Here is a 19325-nt window from a genome sequence, read left to right on the forward strand (position 1 = left end):
TTACATGGATTTCAGTACAATCCACCTTTTTAAAACACGAAGCATTAGAAATTTTTTTTATTTTTTAAATTTTTTTTCTGACTGTTTTAGCTGTGGGATGTTTTGAGGGTTGTTGCGGTCCTTTCTTTCCCAAAATAAAGTTTAATAATACTAAAAATAATAAATGGAAGAGCACATTCTAAAAACTGAAAAATTTCACCTTGCAACCACTCTGGATTCTTATCTAAGTTGTTATCTTGTTTACAAAAATAAACCAATCATCTGCTTTCCAAAGTAATTATGCAGATAGAAATTTGCATACAAACCATGTTTTCAAGGACAGTATTAGTAAATACATTCCAAATTTGAATAATTTATTGATTAGATTTAATATAAGTGGTTTATTTACCCAAATGTATAAATGATTATAAAATCTTGGTAACAAAAATCAAAAAGAGAGAAGGGTGAATGAGGAGTCAAAAAACAGCTTACAAAATTAAGATTAAGTTATATCTCAACTTATTTAAACAATGTTATAAAACCTAAATCAATCGATGAGGTTAAAAAATATACTTGTGATAAATTAGTTTTCTAAGAACCACAGTACACCATCAACTGATACACCACTTATTCCCCTTGCTTTATTTACCATCTGGTTTTATACTGCATGTCATGTGTTGGTGACAAGTGTTGAAATCTACTGTGAGACAAGTTTATCAGACACAGCAGGGAAGTTGGACCACATTTAAGGAAAGTTGACCACAGATATAAATGATATGAGACTTTGTTAGGGCATATTGAGTGTCATTTAATCCTATCACATTAATTTATCATGAAAGGTCACGTGGGGACAACTCCCAGACTTCCTTCTCCTCTTAGCATGCATGCATTCTTGATAAGGTTTGGGGAACTGAGATGTGAAATCTGTTAAAACTTCTCTAGATTTTTGTACCATCATTTTTGGTGGGAAACCATGTAGCATCCTGGGGAACTTGAGGGAACTTTAGCCTCACTATATATATATTGTTTACAAAACACTGCTAATCAGCTAAAAAATTGCCTCTTTTTTTGCACATTCTGTATTGTTCTGTTGCTATGGTTGGTAAATGGATAAAATCTTCCTTATATGAGTCTAATTTCTTTTTCAAGAATTATCACCAAAATTATGATCAACTGAACGAATTGAAAAATATTTTCCATCTGGCTACTACCCTGGAACCATGTCCATTGCAAGAAACTTCAAAAGTTTCCATGGAAACCTAGACACTGGAGTCTACAGGAAACCTATGCACAAGCACCCGTTGAGTTTTATCTAACATTTCTTTGAAGAATTGTTCACATATATTAAAATTACTGCTTAGAATGTCATTAATTGCTGAGCAATTATTAAGATAAAATACTGAATTTCAATGACGTTTCATGCTAGTTTTGAGTTGAATAATACAAATGATCTAGAATGACCTTTACAAAGGAGTTATGTGACCTAGCTACGTGTTTACACAAACAGCTTTACCAATTAAAAGTACTTTTAGTCAAGTGAAAATGAGAATCACTGCTGGCATATACTACACTGCAATTGCAAAGTGAAACTTACAGCATCACAGACACCCACACATGCACTGACAACTTTTCATGTCTCTGACCAATTGTTACCATACATTGTCATACAACTTTGTATAGTTTCTACATCCACTGTGTGAATAGAAAATCACACACGGGCTGTTTGCAAACATCTAAAAAAAATTTCAACCAAATTTGTAAACATAAGTATGTCACATTAACATAAATTCAACACTTAAACACATAAAACTAGTTGTATACAGGTTATTTCAAGTACTTTCAAGTAAAATTCACTGTTGTTCCCCCACGACAATTTGTATGCTTCTTGAAGAGGACTATTGTTCAGTGTCCAATGACAAACATGCCCTGGCTTCCAGAATGGTCAAATTCTCCACTACAAGTTGGCTGCATCTACTACACTTCTCTAACAAGTTCCAAAATCTGTTTACGACAGAAACACTTATTTCAAAAATTCAAAAACCGTAGACGATAACCTTGACTTTCAGACTTAATTTCCACCAATATAATTTCACAATATTAATACCATTCCATGTCAGTGACTGTTTAGGCACCATGTCTACTTCAGGACAACATGGCACTAATACATGTAAATAAATAGCATTGACTGGGAGCAGACCGTCACTGTAACTCACACAGCTTCCTGTCAAACCATGCCACCACAGGTCATGGTGTTGTCACCATAGCAAGGTCAGACATAATAGTCATTTTATTTTCATATATCAATTCTATGTTGTGACAAACTGGCGTACTCGAAACAATTACATAAACAAGTCACATTTTTGTTTCCTTTAGTATTTTGAGTAAGTATTCTGTCTATTTATTTATCATTTTATTTGCACTATAATTCCTACTAACATTTCTCGTCACACTGTCTACCACAGTGTATAGTTTTTTATATCATTCTGGAGGTCATTTAAAATGCACATCATAATGTGAGAGAAATTTGACAAAAAAAATCAAAATGGAGTCACTGAAATAAAAGATTTTTGTGGTGGTAAAACGACAAGGGTTCAGTTCAAATTAAAAGATGTCTTTACTGTTGCATCAATTTAGCAAAATTGATAAATTTGACAAAATGAGAGATGGTGCCTTTCAAATATGATATTTCAGTGTTGTATACCGATACAAAAACAGGTGAAATTTACAGACACAGCACATAAAGTTTACAATGATAATTATCAATAATTTCAAAGTCATGATACTGCCAACTTTTTTTTAATTTCTTCTCTGTAGTTAAGATTTAATTATACATGTTTATCTAAGTATGTGTTCACAATGTTACTGAGACCACCAGCCAATGCTCAGCAGCTATATGCAATGTTTTTACAGCAAAAATATTTCTAGCTCTGAGATAATGCAAAAGACTGATAACAGACATCATAGCATTCTATTGTTGTTACTTGGAGTGACACAGATGAGAGATCAATAGCTCAGGTCAAAGTTCAACATTGAAGGATTCAACATTTTTCCTTTAGCCTTTGCTTCTTTTCTTTCAATTTCACTCGAAATTAGTTTTAAAACTAACAGTTAGCTGTAGTAAGTGAAAGAGTTTATTTGTATTCACTGACTGTTTCAGTTGGCATTAATACTTTCCAGAATATGAAATTTGAATATGAAATTCTTGGCAGCGATTTTCATGAACTTTCAAGTCTGGTTAATAGTTATAGAAAGAAAATTTCTGCTCAGAGTCGAATTTAGATTCGCTTACAAAAATTTGTTTCACTCAGAGAGTAGAATTTTCGTTTGTACTTCAAGAAATTTGCCCAAAAAAATGTAGACTGACTTACTCTCGAACAGATGCCTGTCGAGCAACCTGTCGATCCATTCCCCTTGGTGGTGGATTCAATGGAGCGGTCTCACTAGGATATATTAGGCGAACATCAGTATCGGCTGCTTGTGATAGGTTCCTCATCACACCTGTTTCCCTGGGATTGGTCGGTGGGTTGTGATGTTCGGCTAGCCGACCGGAGTGTCCTTCCGGGACCTTCTGTTGCTGCATATTTCAATGTTAAAACTGTAAAAAAAGAAAAGAGAGAATGAACACTTTTCATCTCTATATATGAAGATTTCTGACTATGGCAAATGTAGAAAATCTCTAAGAACATGATGTCAACATCAAGATGCCGGCAAGTCAATAGCAGGAAATATGATATACACGTATATGTAAATGAAAGTGTAATACCACAAATGACACCTTTAGGGTGGCACAACAGACTGTATCTTGAGAGGCCAAAATTTAGTTAAAACCAATCACCATAAAACATTACATAAATAATAAACTCAAAATTATTTGGGACAACTTGGTGTCAACAAGTGGCAACCAAAACTCTGGCATTTTTCAAAGATAACGGTACCCAAAAGAACTCTTTTTTTCATATCACTGTAACTCTACCACTAGTACTACGGTACTTCAGCAAGATACAAGTATGTGCATGTAGGTCTTCAAACAGGACTTATGAAACCATTTTGACAAATTCTCACGTTCGACCTGTATCTAAAGGTCATGACCTTATCGGCAAACAGAGTAGTTTCACAGACCAAACACAGATGTGAATATGAGTGTCTCTCTTTCCAGAAAAATGTAAGGTGGCTCTTGACATTAAGTTTAGATTTAGACATGGTTCATACCCAGATGAATAATTCTAATCAAACATTTCATGTACATGACTGCATAGACAACCAAACTATTGAATGCCCACCCTACTCTACTTAGACAGGGTCAATGTTGGTCTGGATGGAATGCATGTTACACTTGAGGGTATATTACATTTTCTACATATTACAACATGACATTGTATATTGTAGAACACCACAGCATGGATTCCTGACAAGGTCAAAGCTGTATCAGTTTCATATGTAAGATTTGAATGTATGGGAAATCTGTTAATAATCCAAATTCATCAAGACCTATCAGGGTTGGATTTTCCACAGGTTTATGCATTGCTGTAACAGTATTACATGTACCCACCAGTAGTACTAATACTAATACTATAAAACATATGCTCGGCCAACCGGACAATTAACAGTTCCAATTCTTCTTAGGTCCATGCGATATGCAGGTCTAAAATCCAAACTACAACAAATTATAATATATGCAGGTATTGTAGAACAATACATGATGGGCTTCAGGCAAGAGCATACTGTATACATGCGTACAACTGTCAGTGATGCATAATGCATAAATTGTGGTTTTCAGAAAAGCTACCTGGTGACCCAGGGCAGCTAGCTGTTAGCATTATGCTCACTGGCATGTGACATGACACAGTGCTCATTTAATGACCAAGAATAGAAAATACATCAAAAGACAAAGTGGGATATTTTATTCAATAACAGTAACTCTTTGTACTAGGGTGAAATAACTAATTCCAAGTACTGTTTATCTAAGTTGTCAGTGCTGAGTCTGTGAAAAACCATTTGATTTGATCCATGGAGCTAGAGGACATCCTACACAACATTCCTGCAATTCATCACAGTAGATGAAGCATGGAAGCCTACAGTCTTTTTTCCATTATCATTATATCACTTCCCCTAGCTGTTAACTTGCAAACTTTCACTATTTGCTTTCTTTCCTTTCTGTGGTCAAGAATGCAACTGAAAACACGATCTCAACAATTGAGACGTCGGAACACACTGTAGGTAACAATGGTTATTATGTAAGGTACCTGTATATCAATGGCAAGGCCCTCAGGTGTAATCATAGAGAGTGGACCACTGTCTATGGTGCAATCACCATAGCTATGTACATGTTATAAATGAATTGTAAGTATCTACAACAAAAGGGCATTAGGGACTGGTTAGGTTCTTTGGCCAAGGGAGGATGGGGTCAGAAGTTAAGTGTAGGGGGGAGGGGGGTGTATACCTGTTGTTGAAATTTGAAGTATTATAAAAGATGTGGGGGGGGGGGGGAGGTGTCAGCCTCTTTCGAAACATGTTTGTTGTATTGTTTTGGTTTGTACATCTTTACAGAGAGAGGGTGAGAAAGATTTGTTCAAATTGTTGCACTGTGGAAAAATTCACCATCGACATGAGAACATGTGGTTACAAAACCAAGCATCTGTTTCATTTCATCACAATTTGAAAGTAGTTGACAGATATATGTGACTACACAGTGAGTCTGACAAAACTGATAAATTATGCTTGACTCCTGAAGACTTTTGAACCATGGGCTGCCCTTACGTTAGTTTAATAGAGAGTAGAGACTATAAAACCGTTTGGTTTGAATCTGAAGATCTCTTTACCCTATCTTCAGGTTCAAACCTAGTCTAGATGCTAGCCATGGCACATGAATATCAAATCACCTCTTGAGATTCGATGCCATGGATATCATTAGAAATTCAAACCCAACAGCTAGTCTCTAGACTATAAGTAATATTGAACTCAATACAAACAAAACTGCATACCACACGGTGACACCATGTGCATGCACAATTTACAGGAAATGAAATATAATGAATTATTAACTTCTTTATATTAATAGATGATTACTACAAAGATCACTGTGACTCACAAAATGACACAATGATTCCATGAATGACAGTGACCCCTGACTATCATGTGACATCCACTCATTTCAGTCATATTCTTTAACCGTCTTTGAACCTAACAGAATTTTTTTTAAAATGAAAATTGAGATCCATTTTGAGTTACATTTTGTTTGTAAATTGTTCTTTTAATCAAGTTTATCATAAAAAAAAGAATGACAAATAGACTGCAGAGGAAAAAATTAAGCAAACTGAATTAGTCAACATATTGCAAAATGTTGGTATACACATGTTTGAAAAATCTTAGACCATAGAATGTTCCCCATTTCCTTCGAAAAAAACATATGTAAACCAAGTCTAACGACCAAGGTTATACACAAAACGGTTAATCATGGCCTTCCTACCCTGAAGTCTGATTCCTACCCCGAAGTCTAATGCCAGGAAAAAACATGTTTATGGACACTAGTGTGGAGGAAACAGTATATAATGTGTAGGCAACAGTTAACATGAATTGATGGACATGTCTTTCAAAGCATTCCCACTATTTCCTGCAACAGGAAGTTTTGGATTGTGTTCTCTGGACATGTCACTGATTACTTTATCAACACTTATTCATGATGACAGCTACAACCCACATTTTTTTTCTAGGGCATCTATAAAGCACATCTAAGTTTTAGATTGTTTCACTGATTCAACAGTTATTTATGAAAAAATAATATGGCCTGCCTTTTTTTCTAGAGCCAAGATTCCTCAAGCAGCAGTTTCTGCCTAAACAATGAAACTACAATGTACTAATATTAAGTTTTACTAGCCTAAGATTTTTTTTTAAAGTTAAGTAAATGTGAAGTGATTTTTAAAAACAGAAAATATGGTGGATACAGTTTGGTAAACCACTAGAGAGAGACTTAATAAAATATAAACGCAAGCAGTTGATTTGGAATCTTGAAGCCTTGTTATCGTAATTCAAGAGAAGCCTTGACCAACACTTCACAACATTTTTACTTTCTTCACAAAAATGGTTGGCAAGATGGATCATCAACCTGGGTTTTCCCCGTCAACAGCAAACATTACTCCCGGAGAAAGATTATATCATTTCCTTCCTTGGGAGATCTTTTTATTTTACTCAACGACAAATAGTATATTAAATATCATATTTAATCTCTAGCGTATTAAATTTCATTATTGAAGTGGTTACAAAGACAAAGGGGGGGAACAAAATACTTCAGTATCAAATAATTCGTTGCAAACTAAATATTCTTTGGGAAATAATTACTAGTATATGTAATGTTTTACTTTGAAAATATTTTATAACAACAGGAAAATGATAAACTCACCTGTTTCTGTTTGAGGAAGGGTAACTTGTTTTTAACGTAAGGAGCTTGTTTCCTGACCAGCCGGTAGATTGATTAACTAGTGTATCTAAGGTAAAAATGCTGCTATGACAGGTCTTAAAACAGACTTCCTGGCTCACAATTACATTTGCAAATGACTACAGGTATTTGAGTATCTACATTGATAATTTTTTGACGGAAATCATTCCATTAGCTTTACTTATTTCCTTCCTGTATAATGTTTAGTCAAGGGACCCCAGACTGACCCCACGGATATCTTTCTGGGTCACACAATCCTACTGACTCATATCTTATGATATCATACAGAGCAAAAAAATTGTTTCTGTTCCGGAGGTGCAACTGAAGTTGCCATGTCATACAATTATAAATACCACTAAAATTATCATCACACTGGAAACTGCAAGATGTATCAGTCCCCAAACATCTGTTATTGGGGCCCTCTGAGCCTACCTGTAGACTTGAGGGACTATGGCTACTATGTTATTTCATTTATTAATTAAGCTGCCATTTTGATTTTGTTAAAAAAAATTTACTCGTCCTTTAGGAAAATTCAGAGCTTTGAAATGGCAGTTAGGATAGCTGAAATACATAAGCATAATAGTCCTTCAATTGTACAGGTACATGTAGGCTAGGGCCCTCCATAACTTAGCCAAAACACACTATGGCCAAAATAACTGACAGAATTATGTAAATACATTAGTAATACATCATTGGGATCACAATTATATTTACTTTAATTCTTGACATTTACATTTTTATGTAATAACTCACTATCTTGAACAAACGTATATATATAAATGATAATTGACAGTACATCATTATCATAATGTGATAAGATTTCTAATTTGCATACTTTCAGACAGTTTTAACTTTTGAAATATGATTCTAACAATTCATTTCTAAAAATAGGGTTACGACTGTGAAGTGTTGAAGGTTTATGATGTCACTTTTATTGTCTTCAGAAATTAGATAGGGGTGGTGGGGATGTCTTTGACAAGGAAGTCATTTACTAAAAGTGTCATACAAAAATACTCATCATTATGAATTACACAATACAGGATCTGAGATGTCATCTACTTCCTGATTATCTGTTACTCTCAATCACATGTAAATTATGTAATCCCAGGGCAAGACTTAAAGGTCACTTTGAAAAAAAAATGAAACATTAGGTGTGAAAAACAGTTGGCCAAGCTAGAACACGAGAATAATCCTATGTAATCCTTGTGGTTCCACTGATAAGATAACACTAATGCAGGTTCCTGGGATTGAAACACTGGCCTTTAAAGATTCCACATTAAGTGCTGCCCATAATGGTAACCATATGCTAAACATGCGTAACCAGGGCAATTACAGGAGTGTACACAATGACAAATATTTCAGTCTGGGTTCACACTGTAGATGTTGTCGATAGCTTTGAATCTCAAGATCTCTATATAGCTTTGAATCTCAAGATCTCTATAGCTTTGAATCTCAAGATCTCCGTCGCTATGAATCTCAAGATCTCCGTCGCTATGAATCTCAAGATCTCCATAGCTTCGAATCTCAAGATCTCCATAGCTTCGAATCTCAAGATCTCTGTAGCTTCAAATCTCAAGATCTCCGTCGCTATGAATCTCAAGATCTCCATAGCTTCGAATCTCAAGATCTCTGTAGCTTCAAATCTCAAGATCTCTCTCCTTGAGAAGAGATTCATAGCCATGGATAGAGAGAAGAGATCAGAAGCCACATATATAGCCTCTAGACTAAGTTGGTGTTAGTTAATTTCTGTGTCCAGTTGGAACTTGGATGCAATATATTTCAATAGGGTACACTTGACTTTTCACCTGTCTGTCCTTGGGACTGATAACTACATGTATCTATGCACAATGAAGGCTAAAATCCATATTTCTTTATCTTCATGGTTGATTACATTTTATAACTCTGAAGTTCAACTATTCCCAAATACTGAAATTCATCTCTAACCAGATAAAATTTGTAGAAGAAAATGACTGGTTTTGCATAAATATCTTTTACCCTAATAGATAGTCCCAAGTTTTTGTACATCATCTGTTCCTTACATTTGACAATAATTTCCAAATCCTATTGGAGCTGTCATATACAACTGACTGTTGATGCAAAGGATATACAGTAAGATATGACATAGAATTCGATAAATAACGCAATCAAAACCTTTTTTCCCCATCAAATTTCAATCAGACTGTAATTTGCCTATTGCCTCCCCATCTTCTTTCAATCAGCTGTATTCTATACAAATTAATACAAATATGAAAGATTATACAAAATGTATAAAAATTACACAGCTGAAACTCATTCCACCCCTAGAGCCTTGAAGGTCTATAATGTAAATATCATACAAATAAATTGATTTACTCATTATTTTTGGAAGATATGAATATTGTAAACCTAGATATCCTCACAACTGGAAACATTTGCGTGTTTACAATCTTTTACCAACCTCGTTCCCAAACACATTTTCACCAAACTTTTACAAGAAGGCATTTTAGTCACTATTAATTTGAGCATTTTTGGTGTCCAGGGAAATAAATGAAAAATACAGTATTTGTGATTGAATAATGGAGACTGAATAATAAATAATACATAAATGATAATAAATGAATTAATACTCTCAACCTCCGACATTTTGTAATATCATTCTATTTTCATCTGCAATCATAACGTAGACAATACAATCAAATTGATAATTGAAAATCGGATTGAAATTTCATGCCAATGTACAGCTGACACACGTACAATGTAGTTACATTCAATTTAGTATTATTGTAACTATAATATGTTAGTCCTTGCAGGTTGTTGTACCGAGGTCATCTTACTAATTACTGTATCTAATATCATTGTCTTCACATGTCAATCATGATATTGACTACACACATGGTAGATTACTGCCCCTTCAATTAAGATGACAACACAATGTAACACCTGTATAACTACATACACAAGGATATCACTATCAGTCTTACACTTACAAAAATAGACATCACGATGTTGTTATGTGACTTTTTTAGTTCGAAAAGCACACACTTCCAATATGCTGTGAGAATACATTTCCATTGACTCTGAGCATGTTTACAGTTACACATGAAAAATTCTACTGTGACATTAAAACAAATATTTTGGCATAAATCCCAAATGTCTCAAATGAGGAACAAGAGGACAGACCATTGCAATACACCCCTGGGCCCTTGTAATGCTGGCGGTGGTGTCAGAAAAAACTTGCAATTCATTGCCAACCCTTTTTTACGCAGCAAGTCAAATTTTCATTTGCTACCTTATTAGTTCTGTTATCTAACAATATTGGTGTACAATTTACATGTTTCTTACTCTTCCACGGACACATGATTGATCAATTATTTTTGAAGAAAACTTACTGCATATGAATTGCATTCACAATCAAATTCAAACTCTGTATCAAAATGTATGAAAGTTATGGATTCTAGTTTTCAGCCCGAGTCCTTGCAGGCTTGCAATTGAATGATACAAAAGAACATCATTATAGCTATCTCTAAATAGAGATGGGGAGCTGTTACACTTTACCACCTGTCTGGGACACATGTCAACACTGGGACATTTCACATTCCCTGATGAAAACACGAGGATTCCGTTTGAAAGCTAGGATTTATTCAACCATTTTGGCACAGTACAAAGTTGAAATTTATTTCTAACTTCTGATGAAAATATTTTTCCAGTGCAGTTGATATATATAGTAACTATAATATCAACTGCACAGGAAAAATGTTTTCACCAGTAAACCTATATGGTATTTTATACATGTACACTGCATCTGTGTGTTCCATGAGATATTGGTGAAAGACTCGCTGCTAATACAATTATACTATATAATTACAGTTTTATGCTTTCTAATATTTATTCTATTATGTTATACTGGTACCTGGCGCTGAAGCCATGCTACAGAAATTGTTTAATATGCTGTGTTAATGAGAGCCCACTTTGAACAGAGAAACAAACAGTTAAAAATAGATGGCTTTAATACCATCATTCATAGGCAATATCGTCAATGCTAAAACGTGCATGACTGCAGCTATAGACAATAGTGGGGATACTGTCAATAGACAAACCTGTCAATTTCAAAATAAATGAGATTTATATACTGTATTGTTACAGCTCAGAAAACATAAAATACCAGCAAAATCATACATGTCTTTTTACAGTTAGGTTTCTGTTACATCACTAGTAACTTCACTATCTAGTATGTTTATCCATTACTACCCCACCCCCAACCACACCCTAGTAGTCACCTGCTTGCAGACAGAGTAAGTTTGAACTCGATTCTGACATGATCCCATTGACACTGAAATCCAGACTCCTTTGTCTTGCAGGACTAATCCATGGCATATTGGTTGTAGACTGCAGTGTTCATTCTTTTAATATGACAAGTAGAATTCTACAAACACACTTGACCTTCAAATGATGAATTTATCAAAGGCGTACACTTTCCTTGTGTATGTTTGCAATGATATATTTAGTACTGCAATTGACAAAAATGTCTCACCCAGCTGACAAATACAGCAATACCATACAGTAAATAACAATGTACAAGGTTAATAGATTATAGGTCTTAAAAAATGACCACCTGCTCCTTTCTTTCACCAGTTTATCTGTTCAGAGTTCATCCATCCATCCATTCATTTGTGATCTCAGTCACTCCTATTTTTTTTTTACTTTAATGAATGGCAAACAATAGAGAAATATTGAAATTTGCATTGTACTGCATATAACTGTCATTATTATATAATCATTACTAGTAAAATACAACATTCTATAGAATTAGCATATCAAAGAAAATTAGTATTTCTTTGGATTTCTCTCTTTTGAGGAACATGTACAAAATGTAAATGACAATCAGACTTACTATAATACAGTTACACTAGTAGAGGCACAATAGTGAAGGACATGACAATGAGGTCTAAAAACAGAGCTGATGCATGAGACACCATGATGTCCTACCTTTACATGTAATATAAATAAACATTTACCTGTATACACATCACAAAATACCATCTATGTACGATATTAAATTGATTGATCAACAAATTTTGGTTCATCAAAATCAGGTGTATAATTACAATATGTACTGATGTATATACCCTGGGACCACTTCACCCTTCAATACCCTCTTAAAACTAAACATGATCAAATCCTCCATTGTGATCTCCTATTAGTATTACATTGATGTTCTATTTAATATCCAGACTATACTAGTGATCATAAAGAATAGGTGACATAGTGTACCTAGCCCACACATTTGGCTGTCTGGCATAACAGTGCCATTTGCCCACATATTTGGACAAAACCACATAGTCTAGCCAAATAACACTGTCTCTGGGCTACAGTCAGTAACCATACATGTACATACTGGAGGCCAAAAGTCATTTTCATGTTTATAAACATTTCTGATATGTTTACATAAGCAGTGATTCAACACAACTAGGGTTTGCATAGAACTCTATTTGTGATACATATTATGATTATATGAAACAATATCACTATTGCAAATCTATATTAATATCATATCTGTATCTGACTGATTATAAACACTATAACTAGGGGTGGGGGAGGGGCAACACTGACCATATTGATAAGTCACCTAATTCAGGATGTCCTGAAGTGAAACTACAACAAGAGCTGTGCTAATACTACCTACCTAGCAGCAAGTTTCTTTATTGATCACAGTGTAATCTTTCACTCCCTGGTGTTTACACTCTACCCACACAATCTTGATAAAAATAAAGTGATTCAGAAATATCCTAAAGGTATCATCTCTATACATCTATTAACTACAAACAATCTATGATGACTAGGGGTGGGGTGGGGGTGGGGGTGCAATAAAAACATACTGATACCATTAGTCACTTTACTTAGAATGATATGCATATAATGAAACTGAACTCTGTACCCACACAACACAATAGTAGGGGTTCCCCCATTGCCTGTTTCTATTTCAGTGGATGACAAGACTTCCACGTTTTATACACAACACACATCATATGACTATACCAAAATAGTGATGTTGTAACTAATGGCATAACACCATGTCAGGCTGACGCTGACATAGCCTGTGCCTGCATGGATCCTGCTAATTGAATGAATCTGGCTAAATGTAACCTCACCCAATGAATTATCATTTGTCACAAAATTTGGATTTGAAGACAAATCTGTTAATAAAATTAATATTTCACAAATCTACACCCAAATATTATGTGTGACAGTGTCATGTATTTCTTAAAATCATAATATTGCTTAGGTCCTTTTGAAAAGCATGCCCAGTACATTGCAGCTCAGCTTCCCCCTGTAGATGGTGTTTTGATATATGTGATTCCAAACAAAATTGATTAAAGGAATCAGTTGAGTACAATTAGGTGAGTTATACTTTTGTTTTACATGAGAAACGATGGGGGGTGATTGGCCATATTGAAAGGATCGTGTCATATGAATACACACCCCAGAAATATTGTTTCCCTGGCCGGCCCACATTGTGGATATATGCCATTCACACCGTCCACGTCTATATCCGAATCCACTCTGAAACTAAGAGTGGGTCTGGGCAGACATATCGATAAAATCACAGGTATCTTTTAATACACATAGATGCTGGGAGGGAGGGTGTGATGAATTTTCTTGCAAATAGCTGTGTACGTGATTACATATTGCTGGGGAAGTTAGTGGGATGGGGGAAAGTGATGGATTGGCGATCAGTTCACTCAGCTAGCACGTCGTGGTGCATGGTGAACAACTCGGGTTACTCCCAAACAAATTTGGAAGAATCATTAAAATAAATGTCATGGCTAATTAGTCCTAATCAAAAGAATTGTGATTTTCTCGTTCACTTATTGATCATTAAATAGAAACTCCCTTACCTTGAAATATTCAATCAATGTCGAGACAACTTCGTAGGCTGTCGACGCACACAGTGGCACACTGCACACACCTCTTCCTGTCAAACATACATAAGACGCGCAGACGCCCGACATCAACAAGGCGACGACGCAGATTTTGGCACAGACATAAAATTTGCTTTTTGCACCAATTCGAATATTAACCGTTAGTTAGATGGCATATAGTAGTGTAGACTGACAGATCAAGCGTGGTTTCCTTTCATAAAATTGGGACAATGACTCAAGCGATCGCGTCGAGTCTGTGCAAGGACAACTATGCTGTAACTCCACGATTGCTTTCTCAGCATGTCATGGAAATGAAATGTGCGCATGCGTGATCACCGTTGACCTTTCAATGTACACTCTACCTCACTCGTGGGAAATGAATGTGTCATATACACTTGTCAAACTTGTGAGCATGTTAGAACAAGTTTTTTGATTTTGCTGAACTACGCAAATTCCAATGGCATAATGTACCCTATCTGACGCCGAGACCAGACGACAGCTGGCGGAGAGCAGGCTTCACAGCAATTATCGTTGCTGCTTAAAATATAACCATAATATGCAAATATAACTGGGCAATTATGTCTACGAAAGCTGTTACCAAGCAACGCACGGGTGTAGAGAGCGTCAAGATGAGGAAGACGAGGTCATCGGATAAAAAGAGGACTATAAAGAACAAAGGTGCTGGAGATGAAACTTGCTCTGTACCAAAGAGACAGAAAACATCGAAAACACAAGGAAATGATAAACAGACAAAGACAGTTCAAAGCAAATATTTTTCAGTTGGAGGAAAGACAGTACCCTCATCATCATCATCAACATCATCATCATCATCAGTTTCTACATCTACATCCCGGCTGGCGAAAGAATTCTTTCAGAAATCATGTATTGATTTATCAAAAGCACTCCTAGGCCAGATTCTCGTTAGGAGCTCTGACACTGGTGAAAGACTGGCAGCTAAGATTGTTGAAGTTGAGGCATACCTGGGTGGGGAAGATAAGGGGGCACACTCCTATGGTGGTAAGAAGACAGAGAAAAATGCAGCCATGTTTATGGATCCAGGCACAGTGTATGTGTATTATATATATGGTCTGTATTCCTGTATCAACATATCTAGCCAAGGTGAGCACCCCAAGCTTGTCACCCTATGTTGTGTAAAGGTGACTAAGGTCTCTGGATGATCAATAAAAGAATTCTTCCAAGTTCACTCAAATTTGTCCTTTTGCAAAAACCATGATATATTTTGAAGTTACATGCTACATTAGTCCAGAGACTTGCTAACTGGCCCAACTGTGTTTTTGGTCCAGATATGTGGGCAAAAACATTGTCAAGCCAATTATAGCCAAGTCTCTTACTAATGGTGGCTATCCATGTCTTGGTAAAGAGATATCTTGAGATTCAAAGCCATAAATAGCATCTAGAAAAAAAATGGTGTCTGAAGTTTCCAATGAGTTTATTATTGGGAATTCCATGACAGTTTTTCATCAGACTTTCACTTGCCAACATGCATCCTATCTAACAGGTATAATTATAAGGGTGACCCTATTTTTTTCATGTTTCTCCGACATTACCCGACTGACCCAATTTTCAGCTTCAACATCAAAATAAAAAACCCACATTTTTATAAAATATAAAAAATAGTAATTCGAGTAGAGAAGCTGAAAACATGCTAATTGTGTTACAGTGTAGAGAAGCTGGGAAAGGGATTGTTACCAGGAATCCAATAAAAAGATAGAGAAGGAGAAGGAGATGCAGAGAAACAGGAAGAAGATGATTTTTTTATTGTTTTACTTTAAAAAAAAAGAAGAAAAATCGGCCAACCAACCCATAGTTGCCATGAAAAAGTAATGAGAAACATAGGGTCACCTTAAAGCATCGTCCATGGAAAGACGTCTTGGAATGACATTATGGTTTCTGACTATAAACTCTCTACATGCTTGCAGGTTTCATTGGTCTATGATGTAATATTCATGAACAAAAGCCTAAATCCAACTGTAGTCTCTAGACTTGGCTATCGATCTGGCTTGACATACTGGTTCACAGATCTGGTGAACACCATAGTCAAAGCCAGATAGTGAAATCTCTGGGCTAAAATCGTTCCCATATAGGTATGCCCTAACACTGTAACAGCTGAGTTCTGTCCTGGTCTTTCACCAAGCTCCCATTCCACAATATCATGTCTAAAATATGGATACAATTATCAGTGCTAATAAATGGTATTTAACAGGTGGTGCCAGTAGAATCTAGAATTTCTGACAATGAGTCTTGAAGTAAATATGTGTATGGCCATGACTTGTATTACTTAAAGTTCTGTCCTCAACCTTTCACAGCAGATCATTTGTATGGAGAGTGAATGACCTATATTATAAATAGGGTACATTGCTCTATATAGACTCCATAAAATGCCATGTGATGTGATTTCAACACCTCTTTCATATGGTTAACATTTGTTCTTTTGTAAGTACTTTATCTTGAACTGGAATGTCTTTTGTTTGGTTAAGTTTATAGCCTCACTCTTGTAGTCAAACCTATCATTTTGTTGATAAAATTAGACTCATTGTACCAACTACTCTACCTTGCATCATAAGCAATATATGTATGCTTATGGCTTGTCAGTATGATTTGAATAAGCCTACAACAGAACAGGAGGTACACATTGTAATAATAAGAGAATTAAACAGCATCTGATTCAACAATATAGGTAGGCTGCAAACTTACATATCAGAGTTATCGATGACATTCTGATAGAGTAGTGTAGCTATAATTGTGGTGAACCATCAACTTCTAGTACTTTATACAGTTTAGCAATATTATTGTGTATTGGCCATATTGTTGAAGTCATTCTGGAAAAATTGATGTGTCATGATACAACACATGGTCAAACAACTGAATAATGAACAGTTCAGTTTGGAATCATGGGGGTGGGGGTGGGGATGGGGGGTTAGGGGTGATGTAGCACATTCTGTAAATGTGTTGATTTTTGATTGGGTATGAAATTCATCACATCTTTTGGAACTTGCCAAGGCTGACATGATAAGGTAGCACCCTTCCCCTCACCACAAAGGTTAGCGGCATCTTGTGTCAGATTTGGAATTCATTTTGTTGTAGCATGTTCATACTGTGCCCTCTAATGATAGCAAAGTTTTGTAGTTGTGAGGCAAACTGGGACAAACTTGGATTTCTTGTGAGTCACTTCATAGTAAGAGATAGGGGAACACCATAGTTTGGTGCATCACTAGAAATTGTGTGAATCAGTGGCACGTCAAATTGACTTAGAGGGCACACTGGTTCATAGGATATATAAATACACTGAAATAAAGAAAATTGGAACACTAATTCTTGCTACCTTTTGTGACCTCATAAATCATGATTGCTGTATTACCAAACTAACCATATTTCTAATCACAGGTGAAGGAGCAGCAGTGTTGATCCGTGCACTAGAACCAGTCGATGGCATTGACAAGATGAGAGAAATACGAAGCAGGAAGAAGAAGGCAGGTTCAAAACCACTCAAAGATCATGAACTTTGCAATGGACCATCCAAATTATGTCAGGCTATGATCATTGATAAACCAACCTACAACAAGAAAGATATCACAACATGTGATACATTATGGTTGGAGGAAGGAGAAGCTGTCGATGAGGATACAATAGTTAAATGTCCTAGAATTGGTATTGATTACGCTAAGGAGTGGGCATCTAAACCTTTGAGGTTCTACACCCTTGGTTGTCAATCTGTTAGTGTGAGAAATAAAGAAGCAGAGAAAAGTCTACAAGGAGATGAATAATAGAAAGAGGCACAGTCTGTAACTGTATAGTCCAGAAACGCATATATCTAGCTTGACAATGTCGTTTATCTGGTATAAATTGATATATAAATTGATCATAAATTGATGGATATTATTCCACCAGGTTCGAAGAGCGACAGTAATGCTGAATAATTACATCATTGCATGATCAAGGTCCATAGTAGTATTGCTGCTAGACCTCTTGGGCTATTCTGCTCACTGTGAAGGTGACGGTGATAGCCTGAATGGCTCAGGTGTTCCACCCTCATATCTATCAGAAGAAAGCCCAAGGTCTAGCAGCTAGACTAGAGCCATAGTAGCTGAATCAAACCATTTGTTCCTAAGTTACCATTCCAAAGTAACTAGATTGTACTGTCCTATATACGTGTTAATTTGTACATTGACTTTGGTCAATAAATGTATTCTCAGTTACAGACTGAGCAATTTTAATCTTGCTGTCCATGAAATTATAGAGGAAAATGTTTCATCCTGAACGAGACAAATCTTGGTATAGTAGATTGGATTGAAAAGCCACTGTTTGATTGTTAAAAAATTTGTAACACTCGTAATTTTAAGTTCAATTCAGTTTTTTAGGTCTCAGAAATATTTGAATAGTTGAATTGAATGAAATGATGAAGAATAAAAACAGGTCTAAAATCGTGACATTTCTAAACTGATAACCAACACTTGGATAGATTTGAAGCTTTTCATAGCCAGATAAGAATTAAAGGTGATCCCAAAGAGATATACCAAAAACAATAGTTTGCTTACTTCAGAAAATTTGGCCTCTTTATTCATCAATGAAATGTACCTGAGTACCATATATACAAAATGTACTATGACACGGTTTGAATAATAACTGAAATATTTTTAACTTAGCAAAGCAAATCTTGTGGTTTTATGAAAATTAATATTGAAGTCCAGTCATCAATACATCATATGACAATGGTAATCTAGCCGTCAGTTTACTGAAATACACACAAACTAAATCTATTGTTCTTCAGTGTGGTAGATTACACAAGCCAATGGTAGCGGTTCCTCTGTTGTGTGATTGTAATTATTGCAACAATAGTTTTAGTTTGTGTCTATCTTCAAAAACCGAAGGCTCAGCTACCAGGGTAATACATGTATGTCAAACAAATATATAGAAAGATTAAAATACATTTACAATAAATTAATTTTTGTTGATTTTTTATATGGGGACTGGTTGTTCTATGACTGGGAAGGAAT

The 19325-nt window shown here is 35.5% G+C and overlaps 2 protein-coding genes across 5 annotated transcripts in view; one reads left to right on the forward strand and one right to left on the reverse strand.

The window, feature by feature from the left end:
* The window catches only part of LOC144435320 (inactive rhomboid protein 1-like), a 29264-nt gene extending 14647 nt beyond the window's left edge, over positions 1-14617 (reverse strand). For 2 of the 4 annotated variants that reach the window (XM_078123916.1, XM_078123913.1), the window contains exons 1-2: positions 14287-14617; positions 3348-3574 (exon numbers count right to left, since the gene is read on the reverse strand). In XM_078123916.1, coding sequence (XP_077980042.1) covers positions 3348-3559 — 212 coding nt within the window. In that variant the 5' untranslated portion in view covers positions 3560-3574; positions 14287-14617. Of the gene's footprint in view, positions 1-3347; positions 3575-4489; positions 4502-7375; positions 7507-14286 lie in introns of those variants that run through there. The other 2 variants (XM_078123914.1, XM_078123915.1) reach the window with 2 other exon arrangements.
* A 271-nt stretch (positions 14618-14888) lies between these two features.
* On the forward strand, positions 14889-18410 carry LOC144435337 (uncharacterized). Its single transcript, XM_078123933.1, has 2 exons — positions 14889-15429; positions 17716-18410. Exons 1-2 carry the CDS (start codon positions 14889-14891, stop codon positions 18093-18095), a joined length of 921 nt encoding a protein of 306 aa, XP_077980059.1. The 3' UTR covers positions 18096-18410.
* The last annotated feature ends 915 nt before the right edge of the window (positions 18411-19325 follow it).

Source organism: Glandiceps talaboti, chromosome 5, assembly GCF_964340395.1.
Source record: "Glandiceps talaboti chromosome 5, keGlaTala1.1, whole genome shotgun sequence".
In the NCBI taxonomy this organism is placed as follows: Eukaryota; Metazoa; Hemichordata; class Enteropneusta; family Spengelidae; genus Glandiceps; species Glandiceps talaboti.

Bases quoted from the DNA above. Each gene is read 5' to 3' on its own strand.
- LOC144435337 (XM_078123933.1), top strand. From the start codon at position 14,889: ATGTCTACGAAAGCTGTTACCAAGCAACGCACGGGTGTAGAGAGCGTC. The intron at 15,430-17,715 runs GTGAGCACCCCA...TTCTAATCACAG, and splicing joins TATCAACATATCTAGCCAAG to GTGAAGGAGCAGCAGTGTTG.